Consider the following 26,485-nt stretch of genomic DNA (forward strand, 5'->3'; position numbering starts at 1 on the left):
CTCATTCCTGCAGGTTATTTTTCCCTAAAGTTCAGTCCTCAGATGTCCGTGGAGCATGATGCACGGACTGGCCGTCGGGTCTCCTGATCTGAACTTGACGGCCTCAGAAGCGTATATGAGACTATTGAGTTTGGGTCGTGAGATCAGCAGGCCGCCTGTACATACCTCGCATGAGACGTCCGAATTCAGCTGAAGGTTAAACATTGACAGTCTCGGGCCCTCGGTGACTTTTACTTGCCATCTGTTAAAGGATAATGCCTGGTCGTGTGCTAGTTGCGGTAGTATAAGTGCTGTGCGCTGCCATGCTGCTGTACTTTGATATTTCCTCTGTACTTTGAGATTGTCGCACATGACTGAATTTGCTCTGGGAGCCATTGTGTGGAGTCAGGACTGCTCATCGTGTAACCATCCTTGCCTTACATCTTCCTTTCATGTTTTGCAGGCCTGACCTGTAACCTGACATGGCCACAGACTCGCCAGGGCCGGCTAATAGAACTAGTCATGATGTTTTACAGCTGCACGTGACAGGTAAGAGGCATCGACTTTTCCCGTTCACATACCTTAAGACTAATAGGGCCCTTGTCTCCAGCTGGAGGAGCTCCTGAAGTGTCCGACTCCATTAGAGGGTAACAAGTGATTGATTGCTGTCCAGTGTATAGAGGTACACCTTTCTGTCCTTGGATATTATTATTTTATTATAAATGTGGATGCAGACAGCAAAGAACTTGCAGCACAAGTCACTTCATACTTACCGACATTTCATTCTTGAGTATCAGGATATTTTAACCTCCTTTCTGACACAGGATGTAATAGTGCAGGTGTGTGTGTGTGGAGCTGGCTTGGCGCCATACATGCTAGGTGCTGTCTGTATTATACAGCTGTCATCTGCAGATAACAGCAGCAACCAGATCTTGCACAGATTGCTGCTATCAATCACTTCCAGGGGCATTTAAAGTGCAGCTTTCCTGCCCGGGCATTCATTTGGGCACCCATTAGTACTCCTCACCACTGGATCTTGGGGTGCCGATAAATTGCCATGACGGTACTCCTCCGAACGCAAGCGACAGCCTGGGCTTTATAGGAAACTATTATTTTCACTGTATTCTGCAATACTGTATATAAAACAAATTCCCTATGGATATGTAAAAAAAATTGACTAGATTGTATTTGGTTTTTCTGTGCCTGCAGGAGTCAGATCTTTAAAAAACAAAATAAAAAGAATTAATGTAACCTGTACAATGAACGCCATTAAAAAAAGAAAAAAAAATTAAAAGGCAAGAATTGTTCTTTTTGGTCACGACACCTCCCTATAAATGCATTGAAGATCGATCAAAACATGGTATATACCAATAAAATCATCAGATCAAACCTTCCACCAATAAAAATAGTTTAAAACTTTAAAGCAGCTTTACACTACTAGGACACCCCCATCTTAAACTAAATGTTCGGCCCAAGAAAATAAAAACCCTATACTCCCCTCTGGAATGGCGCCAGCACCAGCAGTGTCGGCACTCTCGGTCCCGGGGCTGTGATGCGGTGGAATGACACGTGATGCCCGGCGCCCAATCAGCACTGGCGTCACTGTCTCCGCCTTCAAACTGAACATGAAGAGGAAGTCAGAGATCAGCTGCTGCCCTCTAATACTCGTCATGTTCAGTTTGTCCGAAGGTGGGGACAGTGACGCCAGCGCTGATTGGGCGCCGGGCATCACATGTCATTCCACCGCATCACAGCCCCGGGACCACGAGTGCAGACACTGCTGGAACGGAGCCGGCACGGGAGGGGAGTATAGTGGTTTTTTTTATTTTATTTTATCGGGGGCCAAACATTTAGTTTAAGAAGGGATTGTCCTAGTAGTGATCAACAGCTTTAAGTAGGTCAAAAAAAGGTGAAACAAACCAATTTTTTTTTTTATTCGTAATAAATATATATATTTATTTTTATATATAAATTGTAACATGTTTGTTATCGGCGTAGATGCACTGACCTGGAGAATCAGGTTACCAAGTTATTCATACCAGACAATGAACACCGCAAAACATAACCTGAAAAAAGTGCAGAAATGAAAACTGTCCACAATAAGAAGCAGTTTTATCTTCTACTGCGCTGTTCGTTTTCTCAATGATAAACTCTGTCTACTTCCTCCCAGGCTATTGATTGATTGACAGCTTTCAGTGTACACTGTGCATAGGCAGAAAACTGCCTATCGCTGATGGGGGATGCAAATTCCCAAAGCTCATGAATACTGAGCACTATACATCAGGAGCATATGACTGAGAAGTCTAGCAGAGTGGCAGCAGATGAGTGTTTTATCAAAACTACAACAAGAAACCCAGTAAGTGACCCAGAACTGGAATCTGTCTCTGCCAGTACATTATGCAGCTCTCAGGTGGGGGAGCGTAAACTTGGTAGACTTCATGAAGTGACATTGAATCTCAGTCCATTGATATGCTAGAGTAGCTGGAACTGAAAATCTGGCTCAAGACAATCCTGATAATTCAATGGTCTTTTTAGAGGGTTCATTGGATTTGCCATAAATCTGTAGTCGGTCTTGGCATGTGATTTGCGGCCTTGTAGCATTACATGCCAGCCACTCATTTAAAACGTTATTTATTTCTATAATTTTATCCACCATGAAAAGTTATGAAACTTTGCAAAACACTTTATTAGGGGATTTGTCTTCATTTCTGTAAAAAAAATAAATAATTGAATGTAAGTGGCTTCCAACCCCTGCATTTATACCAGCCGATTTGCCTGCCCTCAGCTGCACTGATATCAGAATGTGCGCATTTAAAGTACAGATGATGGCAGTGAAAGGGGCGGCTCAGCATCTGAATCTCACAGATTCTGGGTATGAGTTGCCGTTCTGATAAGCAGAACACTTAGAGGAGGAGACAAGTGCTGATCTGACCCTTTCACTGCCATCATCTGTACTCCAAATGTAAGCTCTGATATCAGTATAGCTGGTGTACAGATGATGGCAGTGAGAGGATCAGATCACACCTGTGTCTCACTAACTTTAAGCATGAGCTGCTGCAGGAGATTGTTCTGATGAGCACAACAAAGAGGAGGAGAAAGGGGCTGACACTTTCACTGCCATCATCTGTACTCCAAATGTAAGAGTCAGCATGTTTCTCCTCTAAGCGGTTGTTCTCATCACAACAATCTCTTGCAGCAGCTCATTCTTAAAGTTAGTGAGACACAGGTGCTGAGCTGCAATTTTGTGTACTCCAAATGGGTATGTTCTGATATCAATGCAGCTGGGGAAAAGCGGGGGAGAGGAAGCCTCTTACATGCATTTTTTTTTAACCGGTATGAAAATAAATCCCCTAGTAAAATGATTTGCAAATTCCATAACTTTCCATGGTGGACAAAATTCTAAAAAAACAAACAAAAAAACCCCAGTTTATTTACTCTTTAAATGAATACGGCCCAGGTAATGCATGGGCAAGCTGCTTTCTATAATGGCTCATAAAGTGCTAGCCCTGGTCCTTAGTAGGCCATATCAGAATCTGTTAACAGGACATGTGTTTTTAGTAGTGACGGTGCATGTTGTTTTTGTATTTTGTAATCCTGTCCTGTTAATCCAAAGGTCCTGAAGCCTCCCCTATGTGCAGATCTCGGATGGCGCGCTCGGCCCTCCACCTGGCCATTAGTAAATGTAAAACCAGTCTTAGTCACTTATTCAGGAACTTTAGGCGCAAGTTTCTGTTCCAGGACAATAACGATAAGCTACATTGGTTTTCCTGGAACACTGGCTCCTATTCTTTAGAGCAGGTAATCCTCAGATTAATCATTAAATGTTACATGAGTGGAGTTACCTGCATGTAGAAAATAGTCTAAGGCTATGTGCACACAGTGCGTTTTTGGTGCATTTTTTGTGCATTTTTTTTCTGCACAGAAAAGGGCCAAAAATGCATTGCAAACCTAATCCCATGATTTCCTATGACATATTGCAAGATCTGTGCACATGATCAGGATTTTTCCTGACTGAATTTCATGTGCAGAAAAAGAAGCAGCATGTCCATTCTTTGTGCATTTTTGCTGCCAAGAGGTGCAGAAATTTCTGCAATCGATTCCTGATCATGCGCACATAGCCTAAGGGCTCATTCAGACGTCTGAGACTGCAATGCACCATCTGGCTGCGCGTCTCCCAACCTGAACGTGACCGCTTCATAGAAATGTATGGAGCTGTCACACTCGGGTCGGAAGGGCCGCGGCCAGTCTGTGCTCAAACTGATTGGCACGGATGTCTGAGCCTTTACAGTGAATTGTGTGCACCATGGCAATGGAGGCCATCGTCAGGACCTGACTGGTTACTTCAGTTGGCTAATTTTTCTTAATTGACCATATTTTTCATGTTTGTACGTAAATAAAAGCACATACCCCCTTAGATTGTTGTTGACAATTATCTCCCAATTTCCAGCACATGTATGCTTAGTTCTGTCGAGCGTGCATATGTTTTCTATAAGGAGAACAGAGTAAGCCGCTGCCAGACATATTTGGCGGCAGCCTATCTCTTCTGAGATTGATAGGATCAAGTGTGTTGAAAAGCAACATGCCCAATCCTTCATATGTTGGGAGAGAGAAGGGAGGCCCCAGACTTATTAGACAGGTGACCTACTTTAATACCGAGGGTGGTTAGTCATGGAAATTTTGTGCTAAAGAGTTTGTACGGAAACTGTTTTCAGTCCATCTTTTCAAGCCTCAGCCATTTCCTACACAAACGTCTCTGTCCTCATTACTCAGAGGCAGGAAGCCTTTGTTAAGTTTGCATCATTAGTGGTTAGAGAAAAACCCTAATTTCAACCTTTTTTTTTTTTTCTAGTTACAAATCCAACATGTTTTGCTGTAAAGGAAAAAACAGCTCCTACAGCAGACCAATTTGCCCTTATCTGGAATCGCACAAGTAGTTTTTGATGTCAAAGCCTAAAGTGCACCCTGCCGGGAGTAGACGTAGACGACGTCCTTCCCTTATATTTCCAATTTTTACTCAATTCATTCCTGGATTTGCTTTTAAAAAATATGCCTCAGAGTGGAATAGTTCCTCTAATGTCCCCTACAGACAATGATTCTCCATTGTACATGATTTAGGAAAGCCAGGTAGGACAGGATTAAAACCTAGCACAGGAGGTCCTGATTAAGTGTACCTGGTGAGCTATGTCTAGAGCCAGGCCCTGGTCAGTCAGCTGGGGAAGCTGAGCAGTCTGTGTGTTGGAGCTGGTGAATGATCAGTAAATGTGAGCTGTCTGGGAGGTAGAAGTAGTAGGGGAGCTGAAGAGAAGCCAGTCGAGATTTACAGACTGTTCCTGCGACAACTAATGCCCGTGCTGTGGTGCGAGTACAACCGTGTTACTGTACTGTGCCAACCCTGACAAGACACTGATTTATTATATGTTTGGGCTGAAAAAAAAAGCTGTGATGTTTTATTTTCTTATGCTGGAGAAAGCATTTTCATTTGCAGTGCGGAGGAACCCCATAAACCTACTGCTGAGCGGGAATGCCTGCAGTGATTAGTGCCTTGTCACATTGTGTCTCTTGTCATTATTGAAGATTTTGATGAGAGGGGACGGCGTGGTGTCCCCGTTCTGTGTCAGGCCTTGCTAGCCCTTCCTTACCTTTCTCTACCACTTGGGCTACATTCACACTGTCATGCGACACGTCTCTGTACTGTCCGGTTTTTTTTTGTTTGTTTTTTCTCCAACAGCACGTGGAGTTTCCACAGAGTTTCATTGATCCATACACATATCAGTTTTTTTCTTTCTTTTACCCTTTTATTTAAATAATATTTATTCAAGGCACATAGTTTCCAAGATGGATCCGTGAGACTCAGAGCAGGTCCTATTCTCATCCATTTTGCCATTAAAGTCTATGGGGATCTGAGTAAAATAGATAAAACTGGGAAGACAGACTTTGTACTTCAGTTTTCCATCCGAGATTCATCTGTTTTTATCTGATGCATTGTTAAAAGGATTGCCCACCACTCTGACATCCCCTTCTCAATTCCTATACACCCCCTTATAAAACAGCAGCCTATACTCCCCTCCGTTTCATCGACTTCTGCACCTGGTGTCCTGGGACACACATGACACTGGCACCTGCACCCTGCAGACAATCACTCTCAATGCCTTCAGACAAACTGACACCCGACAGTAGTGAGAGCCGCCGCTGCTCTCCGATGGCCTCCGCACGTCCATTCTGTCCAAAGGAAGTGAGTGGGAAGTAGCTGCTGATTGGCTGCAGGGGTTATGTGGCATAACGGTGTCATGTGTGTCCCAGGGCACCTAGTGCCAAAGTTGCCGGAATGGCGCCTGCATTGGCAGTAAGTACAGGCTATTGTTGTCTTATAATCTGAGTTAAGAGTTAATGGATAAAAGAAAGTTCAGTGAGAGGGGAAAAAAGGGATGTAACTAGGATGACACCTGAGAAAACAAATGGATCCTTTTGTGGGTAACACTAACACAGGTGTGAATGTAGCCTTACAGTTTGGGCGCAGTCAGACGGCCATATAAATCAGACTGGGATCAGAAAGCATTGCTCGGACTGGCCGGCAGCTCTCCCGACCCGGGAATGACAGCTGCATAGACATACATGAAGCGGTCTTGCTATGGTTAGGAGAGCCGCCAACCAGCCTGTGTTCTGATCTCAGTCCGATACGCCGTACGAGTATTATTGTTACACTCCAAATCCAGAAAATTGGAAGTCTAAAGTCTTAGTGTGAAAGGTCCTGAAGGGCAATAGTGAAGCTTCTGCTGATGTTTACTGATCTAATAGCACTGTTATTCCGGACCCTGTGGCACATATCAGGGGCAGTTGTGGGGACCCCAGCGTGACCACAATGTATGGTATTTCTTATCGAGTCTCAATGACCCGGCACAGACTTGCATGTGGCGTTCTTGTTCTTTCCCATCTTGATGTCCCGTCGCACATTGTGGAGCGTTGTCACTGGACTCGTGAAGATAATCCCTGTACTTAGACCTTGGATGAACAATTCTTCTCTTCATAAGATCTGATTTCTACAAGGGCAGAATAGGGAAACTGTGCGGACTGCGTGTAACATCCTGTGGATTGATGTACATTCAGCCAGCGCGCAGGAAATCATACGTTTTGTCATTTCCTCAGTACATTTTTTTGCTCTGCATCCTGCGTATACGATCGCCCCTTACCCTGCAGCCGCACTGATGTTCCCTCATTCTCTGTAGAATGAATGTCAGGATTTGGTGGTGTTTATCTGGGTTATGTCTTCCCTTTATAATGGAAGAAGCCATGATGCTGTCCTGGATCCAGCTAGTATCTGTGCACGGCACAGTTCTCTCATGAAGGCTGTGTTCAGACACTGCAGATTTTTAGCATGTCTGCAGCACATTGCTGCCTGAGTTTTCCATCTGTTATTTAATGATATGTGGCGGGGCGCACTGTTTTATCAGCTCGCTTCACGTCTTCCTGCTCCATTCTGCCGAGCACAGCAGTTCTCGCTCTATTATTTCCTGCAGGACTTTTAACGATAAAAGTTGATTTTTTTTTTTTCTTTTCCAAAGCGAGGTTGAAGCAAAATAAAGCGTCGCCCATCCTCCTACCCTGCCGTCATCGCTGGTTGCTAGGTGTGAATCATTCTAACATAATGAAAAAGGGGGCAGAATTACTTAAAGGGCTATCCTGGACTGATTTTTTTTTTGCTATGGGGCTAAGCACTCATCGGCAGGGAGCCTGTTCTGCCCTGCGGAGATCTCTGGTGGTTCAGAGCTGTCACGGACCGCTCCTGCCAGCGATCCTCCTGCTTCCTGTGACCTTCCGCCAACAGACCAGCTTTTTCTCTTCCGCGCTACATTGTCTAAGGGGCGTCTATGCCAATGCCGTGCTGATTGACAGTCGGCTTCCCGCAGCGGGGAAACAGCTGCCAATCAACATGACATCAGCATAGACGTCTCATCGATAGAGCGGAAGAGAAGAAACTACGGCCGACGTGACGTCATGGATGCATTTACTGTGTAGGATGGGAGCTGTACAATGTTGTGTGAACATATCCTAATCCTGACACACAAGACACCCAAAATCCAAACCCTCTGTGAGTATGTATAAAATACCACATTGATTTACTTTGAAGGGGATCTCTCACCAGGTTTTTGCCACCTAATCTGAGAACAGCATAATGTAGGGACAGAGACCTTGATTCCAGGGATGTTACTTGCGGTAATTTTATTAAAATCTCAGTTTTATCAGCAGGAGATTATCACCTAGAGGACTAGTAAATAGAGATGAGCGAACCCGAACTTAAAATTTCGACGTTCATATCGGTCAGTTAGTGTGCAATGCTGAATGCCGAACATGGATTTTCCCTGCGTTGCAATGTTGAGAGAGAGATTTTTTTTTTCTTACCCAGACCCAAAGTTTGGGTCTCCATTGTTTTCAATGGGGTTCGGGTACAGTTCTGGTACCCAAACTGAACTTTGGAGCAGAGCAGTGCTCACAAGCGCTATAGGAAAAAAACTTGTAAGCGCTGCTAGACTGCAGCAATGGTCGGTAACCTAGGCAGCAAGCTGAAATATAATGAAAAATCCCTCTCTTCTTGGGAATGGAGATGATTTTTAGTAATAAGTAAATTGCAAAGTTGCTCATACTTTTTATAAGAAAATGAGGGAAACCCTTGAAAGAGAATCGGTCACCAGGTTTTTGCACTTAACCTGAAAGCAGCATAATGTAGAGACAGAGGCCCTGATTCCTGTGATATCACTTATTGGGGTTTTTAGTGTATTTTTTTTTTTAATAAAATCACTGTTTTATCAGCAGGAGATTATCACTAGAGGACTAGTAAATCTGCTGGCTGTTAGTCAAGCCAATTTATGAGCTCTGTATAAACACCACTCCCACCACTGATTGGCAGCTTTGTGCCTATGCACACTGTACACAGAAAGCAGCCAATCAGTGGTGTGGGCGGGGTTATACAGAGCGCTGCTAGATCTGCTGCATGGAAAACAGTGATTGCATCAAAATGACATCAAGCAGCCTAGTAAGCGACACATCGCTGAAATCAGGGTCTCTGCCCCTACATTATGGTTCTGTCAGATGGGGTAGCAAAAACCAGTTGACTAATTCCCTTTAACAGAGGAAATGCTGTGGTTTCTTCCAGGATCCATGCCTAAATCCTAAACATGTGGAGTTGGCCTTACGGTGACTGAAGGGAGTGCAATTCCATGATTTGGTTTTTGCAGACGTGAGGTTCACTGTGAGGTAGAAGAACTCTATGGATTGACACGATAAAATATGACCTCGGCTGCTTGTAAAAGCCTGGACTACTGCACTTTATCAAAGCGCTGGGCGTAGCAGGGCTCGTCACTGAGGCTCGGGCTTTTTTATTCATTCCATATGGCAGACGCCATTTGTCTAGAAATATGTAAGAATATCTTTTTACTGGAAATAGCGAGATCCACAGCAGGCACTTATCTCAGGCTTGTGATCCCATCTCCACCCCTGTTTGATTTGGCAGCCGCCTTTATCCTGCTACCGGCTGATACACTGAATCGACTTGTTACAACATAGCTCATTCTGCCCTTAGATTTACTTCATTAGTTTTCCTATTAAAAGCTCAGGAAGATACAAGAGTGGGTCTGTAGAGTATTAACAGGCGTGCAAGCTCGGGATATTAACACTTTATAGGTCTCCAGTTCATGGCCACGGACTTAGAACGATTTGGGTTTCACTTGTAAAATTGTTCCCATCATTGAAAAACTGAATATATGACCCTTCAGTGATTGGCACCCTGATATTAGAAAATAGAAGGACTCTGTGCCGCTTACAGGGAATCTCATTTTATCCCTGCAGTCTGATCTGTGGACCTCCATATAGAGAAGCTGAGCAGAATAATATATAGGTTATATATAGGTTTGTTAGAAAAATTCTGTATAACTTGTGCTCTATTAACTGAAATCCTTGATATTTTTATGCTTACAAGTCAAGTGGGTTGATCTACTAATGACTGACAGCTCTCTGCATGCGCAGTCATTCAGGAATGACAGTAAATCATATCCATAGGCTATATAAATGTCTCATAAATATAGGTCCCCATGGTGGGGTCTTCATCTATCTCCATAAAAGGCTTCCCCAGTCCTCCATTCTGACTGGCACCCGGTCACCGGTGAGTGCCTACGGGAGCTTTAAATGCATGACAGAACGTTTGACCAGCTGTATTCACAGCCTTGTAGAAATGAATGAAGAAAGGCAAAGCATGCATCACCACCTCTCTACTCACTGGTGGTTGAATGACAGCCAGAGCGAGGGATCAGGGAAGCCCCATTTTGGAAAAAGGTGCAGGTTACAGTGGTAGCACACCCCCATCTATCAAATATTTTATGGCATGCCTCCACTCAAAAATAATCTTAGAAATGTTCCCCTGGTATGTACTGTGTAATGGCTGTACCCTGACCATGCAGAACTGCTCCAGTCTATGATCTGCACATATCACATCTAATGGCCAGGGGAGGAAGCCTAAGTCACTTATGATAAGTGAATGTACAGACAAAACAGCAGTGGCTCACAACTACTGCTTTCTGAGGTAACACATTTCCCTGCCTGTTTTATCACAGGAGTGATTGTTTCTGCTATGTCTCCAGCCCTCTGATCTCATCAGAAGTCGTCAGTGATGGAAGAGCTCCAGTGGCCGCTGAGTTTTTAGGTCACTTGCTTGATTTATGATGAGCTCAGAAAGCTGGAGACACAGCAGAAACACTCACTCCTGTTATAAAACAGGGAAGCATTCTACCTCAGGAAGCAGCAGCTGCGAGCCCCTGCTCTTTCATCTGTGTACCCGCTTATCAAAAGGAAAACTGACATACATAAGACTGGGATGGAGTCCTGCTCAAGATCGCTCTCGTCATGTAATTTACTACAGAAATCTATGTAGGACAGCGGAAAGTCTTCTTACATGGCCTTGTTACTTATGGATAATATACGACTTATACTTTATCCATCATTTCCATACACATTATATTTGGGAGGTTTCTGACCACACTGGAGAAGATTCCTACTCACCAGGTACTAGTGCTCGCCCGCCCGTCCCCTGCTTTATATCAGATAGTGGTGCTTTATTCTGCAGCGATCCTGGAAAGTAACTTCTGAAATAGAGATCAGCTTATAGTATCTTACTATGGGATTGGATGATTTCTGCTGCGCTCGGACAGTTTGTTGTGCCGTAGATCGTCGTGATCCACCATTTATGTGTCGGTGTGGCTTAAAAGTGTAGGTTTTCCACCAGTAAAATTATCAGAATATATTTGTAAGTTACTCAGCTCGACGATTATTATCTGAATTGCTTCCTACATAGAAGGCATTTTGGTAACCATAAACTTGCAGAAATTCACATCTCTTCCTTTGCCCTGTGAATACAGCGTTTCTGCAAAAATAAGAACGGGTATATAATATGTTTTTGCTCCAAAAGATGGGTTAGGGCTTATATTCAGGGGATGGCTTACATTTTTCCATGAACAATCCACATTTATTCTTGAACAAAAAAGTCTACATTTATTCAAATATAATCATGTCCTCATATTCTGGAACATCAACATAACTCTCCAAACACTGAATTCCATCATGAATTTCTTGAGATCCGATTTCCTTTTTCAATGTACAACAACCTACTCTTTACACAGGCTGACAAAGAACGATGGGGTTAGAACGATCACTAATACATCATTCTGGCCCCATACATATGTTATCGCCAGCACATCTCCTGTTTACATCGGGCGATGTGCTAACGAGAACAATGGCCCTGATTCATTAAGACTAGATTTATGCAGGCCAGTCTTAATGAATGGGGGTCGCTGGAGTAAGATGCATCTAATTGATTAAAAGGCGCATACCACTTAATAAATTAGGAATCTTACAAGTGCCAGCTCCTCTGACAGAAATGTACATACATACATTCACATCAGTACACATATACACTGCTCCAAAAAATAAAGGGAACACTCAAATAACACATCCTAGATCTGAATGAATGAAATATTCTCATTGAATACTTTGTTCTGTACAAAGTTGAATGAGCTGACAACAAAATCACACAAAAATCATCAATGGAAATCAAATTTATTAACCAATGGAGGCCTGGATTTGGAGTCACCCCCAAAATTAAAGTGGAAAAACACACTATAGGCTGATCCAACTTTGATGTAATTTCCTTAAAACAAGTCAAAATGAGGCTCAGTATTGTGTGTGGCCTCCACGTGCCTGTATGACCTCCCTACAACACCTGGGCATGCTCCTGATGAGGTTGCGGATGGTCTCCTGTGGGATCTCCTCCCAGACCTGGACTAAAGCATCCGCCAACTCCTGGACAGTCTGTGGTGCAACGTGACGTTGGTGGATGGAGCGAGACATGATGTCCCAGATGTGCTCAATCGGAGTCAGGTCTGGGGAATGGGCGGGCCAGTCCATAGCTTCAATGCCTTCATCTTGCAGGAACCGCTGACACACTCCAGCCACATGAGGTCTGGCATTGTCCTGCATTAGGAGGAACCCAGGGCCAACCGCACCAGCATATGGTCTCACAAGGGGTCTGAGGATCTCATCTCGGTACCTAATGGCAGTCAGGCTACCTCTGGCAAGCACATGGAGGGCTGTGCGGCCCTCCAAAGAAATGCCACCCCACACCATTACTGACCCATTGCCAAACCGGTCATGCTGAAGGATGTTGCAGGCAGCAGATCGCTCTCCACGGTGTCTCCAGACTCTGTCACATCTGTCACATGTGCTCAGTGTGAACCTGCTTTCATCTGTGAAGAGCACAGGGCGCCAGTGGTGACTTTGCCAATCCTGGTGTTCTGTGGCAAATGCCAAGCGTCCTGCACGGTGTTGGGCTGTGAGCACAACCCCCATCTGTGGACGTCTGGCCCTCATACCACCCTCAGAGTCGGTTTCTAACCGTTTGTGCAGACACATGCACATTTGTGGCCTGCTGGAGGTCATTTTTCAGGGCTCTGGCAGTGCTCCTCTGGTTTCTCCTTACACAAAGGCGGAGGTAGCTGTCCTGCTGCTGGGTTGTTGCCCTCCTACGGCCCCCTCCACGTCTCCTGGTGTACTGGCCAGTCTCCTGGTAGCGCCTCCAGCCTCTGGACACTACGCTGACAGACACAGCAAACCTTCTTGCCACAGCTCGCATTGATGTGCCATCCTGGATGAGCTGCACTACATGAGCAACTTCTGTGGGTTGTAGAGTCCGTCTCATGCTACCACGAGTGTGAAAGCACAAGCAACATTCAAAAGTGACCAAAACATCAGTCAGAAAGCATTGGTACTGAGATGTGGTCTGTGGTCCCCACCTGCAGAACCACTCCTTTATTGAGGGTGTCTTGATAATTGCCAATAATTTCCATCTATTGTCTATTCCATTTGCACAACAGCATGTGAAATTGATTGTCAATCAGTGTTGCTTCCTAAGTGGACAGTTTGATTTCACAGACGTTTGATTTACTTGGAGTTATATTCTGTTGTTTAAGTGTTCCCTTTATTTTTTTGAGCAGTGTATATATACACACTGCACATCAGTGGATACCAGCCTGTCTCCTCTTCAGCTCCAAATTCTTGCAGTTGAGACCCTTTTTGACATCATGGTCACATGACTGTGATGTCACCAAAGGTCCTCAAGCAGGCTTGACCTTAGAATAGAAATGCTTGGGGCCCTGAAAAAATGCCCAGTGTGCCCCCTCTCCCTAATGTCGGCCCTGCATACCAGACTATCTCCTGTTCAGTTCTGTAGATTCCTGCAGTTAAGAGGTCTTTGGTGACATCATGGTCACATGACTGTGAAGTCACCAAAGGTCCTCCAGCAGTCTTAACCTCAGAATACAGTTACTGGGGGGCCCCTAAAAGAGTGGGGGCCCTGGCTGATTGCCCAGGTTTACTCCCCCTAATGCCGGCCCTGACTGTAACTATTATTTTTGGAGTAGGCCACACTCCAAAAATCCGGTAAAATCATGCTAGGACTTATTTTCGTGGTAGGTTTTATTTCCGGCGAAACACAGTACTTCAGTAGACAAACTGTTTTCTTACTACCTGTAAACCATACATGTCAAATTCTGGCCCATGGGCCAAATTTGGCCCACGACACCAGAACCACCGCCCCTATATGGGCCCATTATACTGTATGGAGGACTGTGTGGGGCCCATTATACTGTATGGAGGACTGTGTGGGGCCCACTGTTCTGTATGGAAGACTGTGTGGGGCCCACTGTTCTGTATGGAGGACTGTGTGGGGCCCACTGTTCTGTATGGAGGACTGTGTGGGGCCCACTGTTCTGTATGGAGGACTGTGTGGGGCCCACTGTTCTGTATGGAGGACTGTGTGGGGCCCACTGTTCTGTATGGAGGACTGTGTGGGGCCCACTGTTCTGTATGGAGGACTGTGTGGGGCCCACTGTTCTGTATGGAGGACTGTGTGGGGCCCACTGTTCTGTATGGAGGACTGTGTGGGGCCCACTGTTCTGTATGGAGGACTGTGTGGGGCCCACTGTTCTGTATGGAGGACTGTGTGGGGCCCACTGTTCTGTATGGAGCACTGTGTGGGGCCCACTGTTCTGTATGGAGGACTGTGTGGGGCCCACTGTTCTGTATGGAGGACTGTGTGGGGCCCACTGTTCTGTATGGAGGACTGTGTGGGGCCCACTGTTCTGTATGGAGGACTGTGTGGGGCCCACTGTTCTGTATGGAGGACTGTGTGGGGCCCACTGTTCTGTATGGAGGACTGTGTGGGGCCCACTGTTCTGTATGGAGGACTGTGTGGGGCCCACTGTTCTGTATGGAGGACTGTGTGGGGCCCACTGTTCTGTATGGAGGACTGTGTGGGGCCCACTGTTCTGTATGGAGGACTGTGTGGGGCCCACTGTTCTGTATGGAGGACTGTGTGGGGCCCACTGTTCTGTATGGAGGACTGTGTGGGGCCCACTGTTCTGTATGGAGGACTGTGTGGGGCCCACTGTTCTGTATGGAGGACTGTGTGGGGCCCACTGTTCTGTATGGAGCACTGTGTGGGGCCCACTGTTCTGTATGGAGGACTGTGTGGGGCCCACTGTTCTGTATGGAGGACTGTGTGGGGCCCACTGTTCTGTATGGAGGACTGTGTGGGGCCCACTGTTCTGTATGGAGGACTGTGTGGGGCCCACTGTTCTGTATGGAGGACTGTGTGGGGCCCACTGTTCTGTATACTGGTTGGCCCGCGGCTTTGTCCAAGTTTTTCATTTTGGCCCTCTGTGTGTTGAGTTTGACATCCCTGCTGTAAACAGTAACATGGTCACAGCCTTCTCAGTGCCACTATACCAATGATGATAAATGGCTGACTGCTCTTCATCATTGGCCAATGTAAACATGACTCCGACAATGGCTTTAAAAAAAAAATCATAATTGCCGGCAACAAATCTCCCCATGTGGACAATGCATGCGCCATTATACGAAACTGTATGGGAAGTGAATAATCACAGTTTGCATCCGCTAATGTGAGGGCCGCACACAAGTGCCGATCGGACCTGTGGAAGCCCACCCAATTTAGCACATTCCCTCTTTAAATGTGTTAAAAAAAATCCTTGTTTCTTTTTATATCCCTCCTTCCATGATTCATAATACCTTTTGGATAAAAACAAAGTTACCTTAGGACATGTGGCAGTTCTTAAAATGTGCGCTGTGATTAAAGGAGTTGTCCACAACTTTTGTAAACTTTACAAATGGGTCCAGAGGGTCCTAAAATAAAGAAAAGCATAGACTCCCCTACTGGCCTCCTGCCAATCTACCTTACGGCTGCCCATGTATCCTGGCTTTATCTGCTTCCAGGGGAAATCGGTTGACTACTGCAGCCAATCAGCATCCACTGATTGGCTGCAGTGGTCATGAGTCATGTGAGCCAGAAAAAAAAGAAACAATCAGTGACTGCAGTGGTCCGTTGTCAGATTGAGTACTAAGGAACGACAGGGGTCAAGTAGGTATCTTTTTTTCTTTTAGTTTTAGGACCAGCATGGGTCAATTTTTAAGCCAATAAGTTATGGACAACCCCTCTAAGAAGACTTATGAATGTATTTAAGAGTTATAAATAGTCTGACTTGTGTAGCAGCTTTCAGGACAAGAGAATGATTCCAATATTGTGGATGAAAGTGCAATGTAACACGTGGTAGGGTTTTTCCATGCTAAAAATAAGTGTGTACTTGTAACGACAGACTGTCGGATCGTGACAGTGTGCAATGTACATGCAGCCACATGACTGCCCCCTCGCACCGCAGATACCGGGGAATCGTGACAGTGTGTGCATTGCACACAGTCTGCAGTTACATACAGACTACAGACTTTTCTTTTTTTGTAACCTGGAAAACCCCTTTTAATGAAGCGCCCTCAAATGTTTTCTTTTCTTTCAGTGTCTTGTGCCAAACTGAAGCGGAAGAAGAATTGGTTTGGAACAGTCTATACAGAATTAGCTGCTGACGGGGAAACAAAGAAGACGGCAAAAGCAAGCAGCTCCAGCAATCCAAAATGGGAGGAACAGTTAACTGTGTACGTTTTCCCTTCTATGGAGCATTTTTAGGATTTTTCTCTGAAGCTTGGGTTTCACTCATCTTTAAAGGGTTGTCCAGGCATGGGACTAAAGTCTGCAGTCACTCTATGCGACTGCAGACTGCTGAATTGGTTACAGATTTCTCTGTGACTGCATGTATGCGATTTGCAAGCTTGTGGTGACATGCCGACCAGAACTTGTTCGGCGTCTCTCAATAGAAATGAATTAAGCTGGGTGAGATGGTCAGCACGTAACCACAAGTTGCACCGCCTGCTCGCACCAGGAACACCGGGAAATTGTGATTGCGAGTGCACCGCACACTGTCACGATTCACATAGAGTAACTGCAAACCACGCTAATCCAAGTCGCTTGACATGAAAGCACATTGAATATCTCTGGAGTTAGATACTAGGATATTTAAAGGGGTTTTCAAGAACTTTAATCTTGAAGGCCTGTCATCGGTATTACAACCGTGGTGGCCAAACCCTGCATCCCCTTCTCAGCTGTCACTAGGCTCCATGGCGGCGGGAAGTAAGGAGCGTATGGAGCCAGTACCGCATAGCTCTGTACACTGTACTGGCCGCTGTACTTTTTTTTTTTTTTTATGTAAGAATATGGGGAAAAAAAATCAATTTATTAAAAAAAATAGATAAAAAATAATGTAACATAAAAACTTGATTTAAATAGGCAATTTCCAATGAAACATTCCCTTTTAAGTTTCGGCCTTTGTTTCAGCCTATTGCATGCATCACGCGTGTGCTATGATCTTTGTGTCAGCCAAAAATTCAGTACTCCGTGTGTAACGCTACTCACGTGCCAAGAAACTTATTTAATGCAGCGTTGCCGAGTACTTGGATATTAAAGTCCCACAAAGGACGCATACATATACAATATATACTGTGGAGAAGAAAGGCCTTGTTTGTGCGCAATAACTTCTTCTGGCCTCTGCCAATTTTAGACTTTTGTAATTTGCCACCTAATTTACTGAAAAACATCTTTGTGGGGCGGAATGAAAAAAAACAAACCCACTATTGTTGCTTGGATTCTGATTGTACAGCGTGAAAGGGGTGATCAAGTTTAGAAGTTACTCCTTATCTTCGGGATAAGGGATAACTTTCTGATCACCCAAGAATGGAGCGGAGGTCGCTCATGCACATCACCACTACATTCATTTTCAATGGAGCGCCAGAGATTGGAGTGCAGCAATCGTCTGGTATTTGGCGCTTCTCTATGAATAGATGGAATAGAAGTGCACATGATAGACCACTACTCCATCCAGCTGGAGTTGGGGGCTTCGGCTGTCTGATCTCCAGCGATCGGAAAGTTATCTCCTATCCTTTTGGATTTGAGAGAACTTTCAAACTTGAAAACACCCCTTTTAATGCTACATTAAACTGACCCGATTACTTTATTCTGCTGATCAATACAATGATGACAATACCAACTTCATACTGTGGTTTGTTTTTTTGGGATTATTTGTTTTTTATATAACTAAAATTACAAAAACCAAAAGAGATGAACTTGAATATAAGTTGGTATTCATGCAGTGTGTAAGCGCTTGTTCACACTGGCCACTAAACAGACCAAATGAAAGATAAAAACAAAATGAGCAGTAAATAAATAGCAATAGTGCAAGAAAATACCGTAGGGTAGCTACATTATTTTGATCAAAATTATGTTAAAAGCCATCCCACCACATCAAGCTAACTCTATTCGGGACGGTTCTAACCTCTAGTATTACAACCTTACCATGTGTCAAATGACGTAAATGTGAAGGGCCGAGCAGGACCGAGACCCTGATTAATGGCCTCCCTTTTTTATAGCTGGACATTATATTTATATAGCACCCCAATGCTGGATGTCCATTAGTTGGGGTCTCTGTCTTGCTTGGTCCTTTATTCATGTTTACATCATTTGACATATGGTAAGGTTTTAATACTATAGGTTAGGACCGTCCTGAATGGGGTCACCTTGACGTGGTGGGATGGCGTTTACATTTTTTTTTTTTAGTTAAAATTACTTTTAAAAAAATAAATAAAACTTTGCATCACTATATTGGTAACTGCTAATTTGGATCTATAATTCCCTTTTTTATTGTACTATCCACTGTTTTCTAGGAAGGTAACCCCACAAACGACACTTGAATTTAAAGTATGGAGTCACCATACATTGAAAGCTGATGCGTTGCTCGGCAAAACCATTGTTGACCTGCGGCAAGCGCTGGAAACGCATAACAGGAAATGTAAGTGCCGACCGTGATGAGTTTGTTCTTTTGTTTTCCCTTCGCCCCTTTCCTTGGCTGATCAAATAGGGTTGGTTTTGTTTTTTTCTTCCTTGTGATTAGACAAAAGCAGATGTGTCAGGTTTCATTTGTATTTGTTCTATATATTGTCTTTAATTATGCAAAAGAAAAAACAATGGCATCCACTCCCGTTGCATTAATTGAAACTTTCTGAGCCCATAAGATACATTTTGGCCTGACCTGCTGATTTTGGGTTGAGTTCACTGATGTCCTAAAATCTGAGAGTCCTACCCGAATACCCCTCCCTGTATTGAAATAATTGTGGTGATCGGCCAGTCTGTGTATACCTGGTAATAGGAGAGGGGTCTCTGATGGCAGCCGTATCATTTATATGGCCGGACCGTAATAACCTGCTATCGTGACATCCTCGGAGCAAGCAATACTGTCAACCGTATTTACACCGCTACGATAAATCTGCAGAAAGGGAAGAACGTCTGGTTTATATTAGCGACTACACAGCGATGCAGATCACATCTGCTGCCTGCACATAGGTGATCCAGATGTTACAACCAGCACAATAATCTGGATTCATCTGATATTTTCAAAAGAGAATGTATATTTTGTAAAAAAAAAAAATATATAAAATTGCTGATCTGGAAAATCCATTTATTATTTCTTTCCCCCTCCCCATAGTGGAAAGAGTAAAAGAGCAATTGAAGCTGTCACTGGATGGCAAGCATGGCACAGTCCAGACTGGCGAGCTGACAGTCATTTTAGACGGGCTAAGTGTAGAAGCGGAGTCCTTGCCAGAGTGTAATTCCACAGCCCCAGCACCCAGTAAGTAACCTGTGCCCCACTCCGGCACTACACGTGGCCGAACCGTTCAACCTTTACCATTTCTCTTCTTATTTTTAGTAGAAATCCAGCAAAATGGCGATGCAATCCGTGAGCATGGAGGCGAGTGTTCATCAGACAGCAGAGCGGGGTAGGTGTACTTACACTGTGAGCAGCCATTATAGTAGTAAGTACATCTAGAGGATTGATGCTTCATGTATCCGCACAGTAACGGCTGATTACACACTTCATAGAGGTCACTATAGCATTAAATAGTGCAGGTCATTCCCGGGACAATGCTGACCTGCATATGTACCATAGACGGGCAAATGTGGCCTGGTGGGCCCTATCCTTCTTGCTGCTGGGTGGTGACAGCCTGTGTCCGAACTCCTCAGAGGAGCCGCGTTAGCAAGCAAGGGGGAGTAAGGTATTACCCAAACTTAATAGAAAGGGAAATGCACATCTTTGCTCTGATGTGGCACTGGCAATGCTGCTAGTATCCTGGCAGAACTGTATTGCAAAGAATGGTGATCATATTTATTGTGTAGATGATAAAATGTAACTATTTGTCATTCACAAAAAAGTGATGATTTATGATATATACTTAGTGTGGCGCCACCTAGTGTTTACAGTGTATAGCAGTGTGCTCGTCCACCTAATGAGCTGCGTGCCGCTGGTCACATTTGCTCAGTCACTGCCTGCACAGCCGTGTCTCCGTATAACGATCCTCTGTTCCCTGCAGAGTATCCAATAGATATAACTTTCTGCCCTTCTTGCACAGAAAGGAGCAGAGACTTTCCTGCCAGAGGTGGAAGGAGACTTATTCTTTCCGAAGCCCACCACCAGTGCAACAAGGGGGCACATGAAAGCAAAGGGTTTTTTTTATGGTTAAAAGCTATTTTCTTACAAAATTGATTCCTGGCATGCCCATTTTAACACTCTTTAATTGAATGCGTGCACCGTGCTGAAGTTCAGTTCCTTGTGAATCTGAGATAGGCGGCCAACAAGAATAAGTCCTCAGGTTCAGAGGCTGCGCCGGTGACACGTGGGGTCCTCAGACTGTCCACGACCCATGCTCTAAGGGAAGTATCTGATGGAGTGTGCTAGTTGTGTAATTGTGGGCATACGAAGGCCAAATGCACCATCAAGCACGAATTAAAAAATGGAGCTGTGCATGAGGCCTTAAAGGGCGATTTCCAAGTGGGCAAGTTATGACCTATCCACAACTGATCACTGAGGGTCTGACCACGGGGACCCCCAGTGATCCTGACATTGCAGCTCTCATGTTTGGCCCTAATTCTTTCATTGTCTACAGGAAAGCCGAGCGCTGTACTCCATTGTCTCTGAAAGTCCCATAAACAGTGATTGGAGTGGTGTTATTTTTAGAGCCTGGTTCTTGGGAAGTGTGAAGGTCCCCATGTGGATCCCCAGCGATCAGCAAGTTGCCCCCCGTATTGTGGATAGGCTGCCACTTGCCCGGCTGGCAGTGCCTCTTTAATCATAGTCTTCTGTGATGTGTGACCCTTTCGGCCGGCTCTCCAGCGCACGTTCTCCTGGAGCTCGGCTTTCACTCGCTGTTTATATACAGATCACTTGACGTAAATGAATATTGTTCTTTTCTATCCCCTTTGAAGATCTAGCGACGCTCCCGATGGGACAGCTAATGAAACCACATCCAGCTACACAGAGCAGAATGCCTTCAATGCACAAATAGCCAACGGAGACGGCACCCGCTCACCTTCTCACGTTGCAGCCAGACCCAAAAATACACCAGCACCAAATCCACGTACTGCACAGGCTGGCACCAGAACTGGTAGGCACTGATTTCTCATTTTCTAGCATGCTTGCGGGTAAACTCTGCAGCCCGTCCATCTGCGCTGAGAGGCGGCAGCGGCTCATGGATATGCGCAGCGTGGAGGACGTGTACGGAGTGAGTGAGCGGAGCCTTAATGACGGCTTGTGCAATAAACTCATCTTGGCTTTGGTACAAGTCACAAGACTGCGGACTACAGAGGCTCAGCTTACAGCACGGGCTTTTAGGTGCTGGCATAAGGCCTCGTTTAACCCGTTCCCACCCTGAGACTTCCCTTTGTATACTGTCAGCACACTGGTATATTATGGCAGAGATCTATCCAATCCAGAATTATACCAAGGTGTGTGATCCCAGCAAGATCAGGATGAAAGAAAAAATGTGAGGGTCCTTCTAGATCCCCCATTGTTTTCTGCCAGATCTGGGTTGTATGTAGTATAGGATGATGGGGGTTATGTTTTGCCTTAGATCAGTGTTACTCCAGTGCCGCCGACTAATCACAGCGACACGAACCTTCCTCCTTTCAGCTCTTTGTCAGTTCCTGCTTCTCCCCTGGTGAAATAAAGAATAATGCTGCAATTTCAGTCAAAACACATCGGCAGCTGCTTTCCTGCGCTCCTTTGTGTCGCCTGGAAGGAAAATCTGTCCTGTAACAGCTTAAAATTCTTACTCTGTAACATTCCCATGTGATGGCCGCATTAGGGATTAGCATTTCTGGTGTCCAGCACACGCCGGGGTGGTAAGGCCCAGCTGGGGATGTGGGGTCCCTCTGTCCCTATGCAGCAGAGCGGGGTCTGTGCGGCGGAGCGGAGTCTGTGCAGGGGGTCTGTGCGGCAGAGCGGAGTCTGTGCAGCGGTTTGTCTTTTCTTTTTATATCTGGTGTGTACAAATCTGTGCGACTCCACATAAAATTGGTGGCAGATGGAAGTACAGTATGGGCACATAAATGTGTATGGGATCCATATTGCCCCTCTCAGCTACTCGGAGCTTGTGTGGAGCTGTAATGCGACAATGTCAGCGAGTCCTCACCCTGATCCTGGCTTGTCAGTCCCCTCCATGGTGTCATGATGTTGATACCTCTCTTTTGTGATTTTGTGAATGCAGGGAGCAGATGACATATTGTGCCGGTATGACTAGGATTAGTCTTTGGCCTTTTTTCTACCAATTGTATGTTTTTTGATATTCAGTATTATACCTCCAAATTGATCCTCCCAAGTCCCAATTGTGAGAAACAGGAGACCCATCTATCACCTGTTCTTCACCTGTGTTTGGTGACGAAGCATGAGAGGGTGCCTCCCGTACAGCCGGCCACTGGTGGTCTCTGGGCCTAGAAGCAATAGTCTGATTATAGTGACATATTCATTCATCCGTCCCTTCTGTAAGAGCAGCAGGACTCTCTGTATACTTCTGCATTAGATCTACACTAAATGCTAACATCTGGGGGGTGAAGACCACTATTGTAGGCCATGATTCCCATGCAGCGGCTCAGACGCTATATGCCGTGCACACGTAGATGTTAGCCACACTAGCTTATTGGTGCCTATATCTGATGCTGAATGTGGTAGATGCCATATGCCATGCACATGTAGATGTTGGCCACACTGGCTTATTGGTGCCTGTATCTGATGCTGAATGTGGTAGATGCCATATGCCGTGCACATGTAGATGTTAGCCACACTGGCTTATTTTTGCCTACATCTGATGCTGAATGTGCTTTCTTTGCAGTTAATGGCACAGCTGCTGACCCAGAAGCCAATAGCACGTCTTGCCATGAACTTGCCGCAGCCCCTGGGGGATCTCTCATATCCAACTGCACGGACTCTACGCCAACCACATCTGACGTAGCAGCACCAGGCACTTGTGAGAGCGGCACCCCCGCTGTTAGTGCTACCGCTGAACCTGTAAGGGCTACGGACTCTGTACCATCCCCTGCTGCTGGCAGCTCCAGTCCTGAAGCTGCGAAGCCCAGGCAATCGTCTGCGGCTGCCCCTGTGGATCCTGTGAGACAGCAGCCCGGCAGCGCCGCGGAGCCCCTGCCATCTGGGTATGCTGATGCTTTCAGCTTCTGTAGTCCGGTAATGATCCCAGCACAGCGCGCCGTCAGTCCTATCACAGCAATGTCCGCAGTGCAGGGGCGGCTCGCTCTGGATCTGCTCCACCTCGTAGTCAGATTTACAGCATTCCTCGATTTCTAGTGAATTTAACTCCTTGTCTGCTGTAACTATTCTGTTTTATTACTATCTGAGACCGCAGTGACCATTTCTAAGGTGCCTACAGTTATACAACAGTAAAGGCATCTCTAGTTTGCACCATATTATTTTCTTCCTTATGTATTTTTGTGCAGGTGTCTGACGTGAGGCCTGCAAGGCCATTTAATTCAGAGTCCCAGTGCGATGCTTCTTGCAGTGTGTTTAGTCTAACACCGATGCTTATGTTGTACCGGACACATGGCCACTTGAAACCTCACTGCCTACATTGAAAATCTTTTATCATGTTGTGTACAGCACTTACAGAGACCTATGTGTCTCCATGGTAACAGACTACAGACAAACCTGTGTAGTCTGACCCCACAGCCATACTCCGTAGCTTCTGTTCCCTACTTCTTCCTTGCGTCTGTACAGTAAGTTATCACAAGGTAGGGGGCTGGCGGAAGGGGAGTATGACCACTGGATCAGACTGCACAACATTGGTTTGTAGTCTGTAACCATGGAGACACACTGGTCCGCATGAACACTATAGACACAAAATGGTAGCATGATTTAATCAAAAAGGTTTCATGTTTGATTTTGGATTCATTGGGGCAATACGAAAAGCTTTATCTCAGTTGTAAGTTCCCTATAAGAAGCAATGTCAGACTATGTAGTAATCTTCTCCGAAGCATGCAAACCTTCACCGCTGTGGGCGATCAGGGTGAGATTTTATCTCTGCGCTTAGATTGCAAGATTTCTACAAATGTTTTTCCCGCTATAAGAAAATAGACACAAGTCCAAAGTGCGGGCAGCAGACAGGAGTCCTACTGTGGGGGCATAACATTTATGTTACGAGATCCTATCATCTTCCAAGCTCCTCGGAGCTGATTTATGGCCACACAGTTCAGCTCCGCTTTCATCTGGTCAGCAATCAATTGGAGCCAGCTCACAAGAAGGAAGCCAGCTCACTGATGTATTCTTACTTAACTCATTCTACAGCCAGCAGTAGACAGTTCAGCACAATGGCTAGAGAACGCAGATGCTCCAAAATTTTTTGATGAAACCCAAATGCAAAAGGGATTTTTAGCCAAAAACACATGTTCTCACAAGTGTCTATAATCCTGTAAGCTATGGGTCTCTAACTTTAATTGATCACCAAACCATAAGATTAATGTACACTCACTTAGTATCCTGATCAATCACAGATTTCTATAAACATAGTTGTTGTTTTTTTGAGTTTTTAGCCAAAAAGTATTTTTCTCATTGGTTTAGAGAATGCAATGATCCATTAACACTTTGCTTGCAGATGGGAGCAGAGAAAGGATCCTCATGGTAGAACCTATTACGTTGATCACAACACAAGGACTACAACATGGGAACGACCACAGCCTTTACCACCTGGGTGAGTCCTTTATACCTGAACCTTTTTTTTTTCCATGGAAGTACTGTTGCTCTTGGTTGGGGTTGTTTGAGGATCATAATTATGTAATCATGAAAAGCCATATTATGGTGATACATTCATAGGACATCCCTTAATTGTTAGTAGGTTGTTCCAAACATCTTGAAGAACTAACCACAGATCTTCTGTATATGTAGGATTGTATAAATCCTCCTGTCTCTTCCTGTAATCCCAGATAGACTTGATGATGGTGAGATGAGGGCTTTGTGGCTGCCATATCACTTCCAGGACTCCTTGTTCTTCTTTATGATGAAGATTGTTCTTAATGACGTTGGCTGTAACTTTTGAAGTTGCTGTCCTGTTGCAGAATAAATTTGAAGGCAATCAGATAACTCCCTGGCGAATAAGTTTCCACCTGTATTTAAAAGCATTGCGGTCACCAAGAAATTGGCAACGTTGAAGACTGGAGATACAGTGGTTGGCCAAGGAAACTTAGTGCAGCAGATGAAAGACACATCATATTCCTTCCCTTTGAAATCAGAAGATGTTCAGCAATGCCATCAACTCAGAACTTGCTCAACCAATGGGGTTTGGCTATACTCGTCTACTGTTCAAAGAAGTCTGTTTAGAAGTTGTCTTTACGGAAGAATTGCGGCCAAAAACCATAACTTCATTATGGAAACCAGGCCAGGTGACTCAAACGATGCATGAAAAAATAAAAACTTCAGTGCAGAAATATGGCAGCAGATAACCATAGAGCTCGGGATTACATGAAGAGACAGATGGATTTGTGCTACGCCTACATCCACAGGAGATCTGTGGCTAGTTCTCTAAAGCGGTTGGAACAATCCATGCAAGTGTCCCGAGAAGAACTGATGTGGTTTTGAAGACAAAGGGCGGTCACACCAAATATTGATTTGAGTTAGATTTCTTTTTTTTTTTTTAATTCACTTTTGTTACTTTATTTTTATCAATTAAATAATTAACAATTTTGTTTTTGACTGTGCTCTTACCCTCTTTAAACATATATGTCCACCCCTTCAGGGTGTAAAGTTTACAGCCTTGTATTGTGAAAGACGGCCCTGCGGCTTCTTTATGCTCTCAGCAGGAGGGCGGTCTCAGCAGGAGGGCGGTCTGCTGCACTGACCAGTCTGTGAGGAAATAACACTCGGCGTCTCCTGCACAGTATTGATTCCTCACTTAAACAGGCGAAGAATAGTACGGTGTGTGTGGGGGGCTAATATTTTGTATTTCTATAATGGCATTAAAAGAAATGTCCTTTTGCTTTTCAGATGGGAAAGAAGGGTAGATGACCGTGGCAGGGTGTACTATGTTGACCATAACACTAGAACTACAACATGGCAGAGACCTACCATGGAGTCCGTTCGAAATTTTGAGCAGTGGCAATCACAGCGCAATCAACTCCAGGGAGCTATGCAGCAGTTCAACCAGCGATACCTCTACTCGGTAACTCCAGCCCACTACTGTC

General features: G+C 44.9%; 1 protein-coding gene across 5 annotated transcripts in view; it reads left to right on the plus strand.

Moving 5' to 3' along the window:
• The window catches only part of WWP1 (WW domain containing E3 ubiquitin protein ligase 1), a 188,756-nt gene that overhangs the window by 128,961 nt on the left and 33,310 nt on the right, over positions 1-26,485 (plus strand). For 4 of the 5 annotated variants that reach the window (XM_073679543.1, XM_073679541.1, XM_073679544.1 and 1 more), the window contains exons 2-10: positions 443-528; positions 16,386-16,521; positions 18,640-18,764; positions 19,458-19,601; positions 19,680-19,749; positions 21,233-21,411; positions 23,134-23,452; positions 24,904-24,999; positions 26,289-26,463. In XM_073679543.1, the coding sequence (XP_073535644.1) occupies positions 462-528; positions 16,386-16,521; positions 18,640-18,764; positions 19,458-19,601; positions 19,680-19,749; positions 21,233-21,411; positions 23,134-23,452; positions 24,904-24,999; positions 26,289-26,463 (1,311 nt within the window). In that variant the 5' untranslated portion in view covers positions 443-461. The remainder of the gene's footprint in view (positions 1-442; positions 529-16,385; positions 16,522-18,639; positions 18,765-19,457; positions 19,602-19,679; positions 19,750-21,232; positions 21,412-23,133; positions 23,453-24,903; positions 25,000-26,288; positions 26,464-26,485) is intronic. The other variant, XM_073679545.1, reaches the window with a different exon arrangement.

The sequence above is a fragment of the Phyllobates terribilis genome, unplaced genomic scaffold (genome assembly GCF_046119375.1).
Source record: "Phyllobates terribilis strain yellow unplaced genomic scaffold, ASM4611937v1 Scaffold_4__5_contigs__length_816908805, whole genome shotgun sequence".
In the NCBI taxonomy this organism is placed as follows: Eukaryota; Metazoa; Chordata; class Amphibia; order Anura; family Dendrobatidae; genus Phyllobates; species Phyllobates terribilis.